The sequence below is a fragment of the Etheostoma spectabile genome, chromosome 6 (genome assembly GCF_008692095.1).
Source record: "Etheostoma spectabile isolate EspeVRDwgs_2016 chromosome 6, UIUC_Espe_1.0, whole genome shotgun sequence".
Classification (NCBI taxonomy): domain Eukaryota; kingdom Metazoa; phylum Chordata; class Actinopteri; order Perciformes; family Percidae; genus Etheostoma; species Etheostoma spectabile.
Genome location: NC_045738.1, coordinates 29279978 through 29282369, shown reverse-complemented (window position 1 = coordinate 29282369; position 2392 = coordinate 29279978). Strand labels below are relative to the sequence as shown.

Genomic DNA, 2392 nt, shown 5'->3' with positions numbered 1-2392 from the left:
ACATTTACATTTACATTTACATTTACATTAATATATTGATTAATATGTTGATAAATATTGTGATAAAATCTTTTTCTATATTACTCAGCCCCATGGTATCCACTTCCAAAACGTCCCGTTGTTAAATGTGCTATATTATAGTGTTAGGTTGAACAGAATCTGGTTCTGTCTGGAGTGGGAGTGGATGGAAGCAGTTTGCTTTAATTTAGTTCCAGCTTGCTGTATCAGTGTATTTTAGCAAGATTTGTAAAAGCAAAATGCTAAAGGTCAGCTTATCAAATGGCATTCTATTTTGCTTTTGGAAACTTGTCAAATAAAAGAAACCTTTCCAAGAGAGAGCACTTTGGTGACATTAAGTCGGAAGGGTCTGGGTACATTAAATTACCACTTCTCCAAAATGGCCCATGGGTGACTGAATCCATACCGCAGCTGTCAGAGTCTCTGCTCTCGTCTTTAGGGGGAAAAGTGTGTTTTCTCTCAGGCTTTAACACCACTCCCTGGCAGTGCATGCTCTGTCAACGGCATATTCTTGGCATTTGGCAGGATGCTGTCGGGTAAGTACTGATCTGTCGGCATGTTTAGCTCATCCATTTCTGTGGTGAAGTGGTCAGGACTTTCTCCATTGGATGTCTCCTTGATGACACTGTAGTTCAGTGCCACACTGTAAGAAGCTGGTTTCTCCACACGCTGAGGGCCGCATTGACACAACTTCTTAAAAGAGGCACGGAACTTCTGGGACATAACGTTGTAGATGACCGGGTTGATGGCGCTGTTTAGGTAGATGCAGAGACGGCAGAAGAGCAGGAACCAGGTGTCAAGGTAGGCTTTGTCCAGGAAGGAGTTGACCACCACTAAGGTCCGGTAGGGCATCCAAAGTAAGGCGAAAAGGATCACCACCACAGCCAGCATCTTTGTCACCTTAGAAAATTCAATCATGTGTTAAAAAAAAGTGTGTCACACTCTAAATCACAGAAACATTGACAATTAATTGAACTTTGCATGTTTTACATGCACAGGTACTCGACAGTAAAATTGGTTTCCCAGTAAGCCAGGCCTAAAAACAGCTAACTGGAATTCAGCCATCAGTCATTTTCAGCTTGTCTTTTGACATGTCCAAATGTTTTTCTGGCCTATTCCTAAATATATATAATCCTGATTTCATTCAATTTAAACATAGATTTTGCTAAATTTTCACTCCTTACTTACCCCTCCTGACACTTTCCTGGTAGAACTTCTTAATTTGGTCATCAAAGAATTAGTTTAATTGCAAAAATCAATAATGAAGCTATAGCACAAGTTCAGGCAGGAAGACTACTTTTGCATGCTAAGTAGTGCTAATCTGCGTTCAATCCTCACACACGTGCTCACTTATTATTCCTTGCTGTTCTGTCTGGCGCTGTCAATTACCTTGTCAGCTGCTCTCATCATCATCAACCAAATAATAATAATATACTGTATATATATATATATATAAATAATTCATTTAAAACTTAACAATCTTCATAGACCAAAATAAGGTAATTCAAATAACATTTATCAACAATCTAGCATGAATTGTGATTTGGTTGTGGCTCATAAATGTCTTAAAGATGAATGCAAAAACAGTATACATGACATTTATGAGAGATAACTGCTGTTTTGTCAGGTAAGAGATTCATCCAGCTGGTAGGTTTTCCACCATTAGTGGCACCGCGTTCAGGTGAAAATGTGGCTGTTAACAAACCAAGCTATTCCTTGGAAAAAAACTTAAAACCTTAATTTTGCAGATCTCATAAAATACTCATTTTTTATTCAGATGCTGTTATAAATGTCTAACCTGGGAGACTGATGTGTATGCGAAATTCAACAAAGCTTGGATTTGTTAATATCATTTTCGTGATGATAATCCTGATGTGAAACTCGAGCGCCATTACACTGTATCCATATTTATGCTGTGTCATCTTCGCTGCACTCAGGTGACAAAACTGGATTGGATATGGACACTGCCAAGTGTCATTAGTGAGCAACAGACTTAATCATGGCTGCTCATTACTTCTTGACCTTTAGTTAATTCCGTAACATACATGGTAGGAATTTTGTCCACGGAGACATGTGATTGTGTGTTTGTGTGTGCGTCAGTCAAAAGATAAATACAAGCCATTCCGATTGAGAAAAAGTCACAAGCCTATTTGAGTTGGGGTTAACTGATTAGACAATCTAATAGAGGGTGGTGTTCCCTCTGGGTACCACACCCACTGTCATTCCAGGAAGGCTTCTTCCAAAACTTCCAAACAAACTAACTTCAAGCTCTATCTGCCTGTGTGTGTGTGTGTATGTGTGTGTATGCTTTCAGAGGACTCAGTTTTATTTTGAACAAAGTAGGAACTATTTGCAGTGTATGTGTGTGTTTTTT

At 38.9% G+C, this 2392-nt stretch overlaps 1 protein-coding gene across 1 annotated transcript in view; it reads right to left on the bottom strand.

Moving 5' to 3' along the window:
• The window catches only part of trhra (thyrotropin-releasing hormone receptor a), a 9408-nt gene that overhangs the window by 745 nt on the left and 6271 nt on the right, over positions 1-2392 (bottom strand). The window contains exon 2 of the mRNA XM_032519432.1: positions 1-918. This exon is cut by the window's left edge and continues 745 nt beyond it. Within this exon, the coding sequence (XP_032375323.1) occupies positions 478-918 (441 nt within the window). The 3' untranslated portion in view covers positions 1-477. The remainder of the gene's footprint in view (positions 919-2392) is intronic.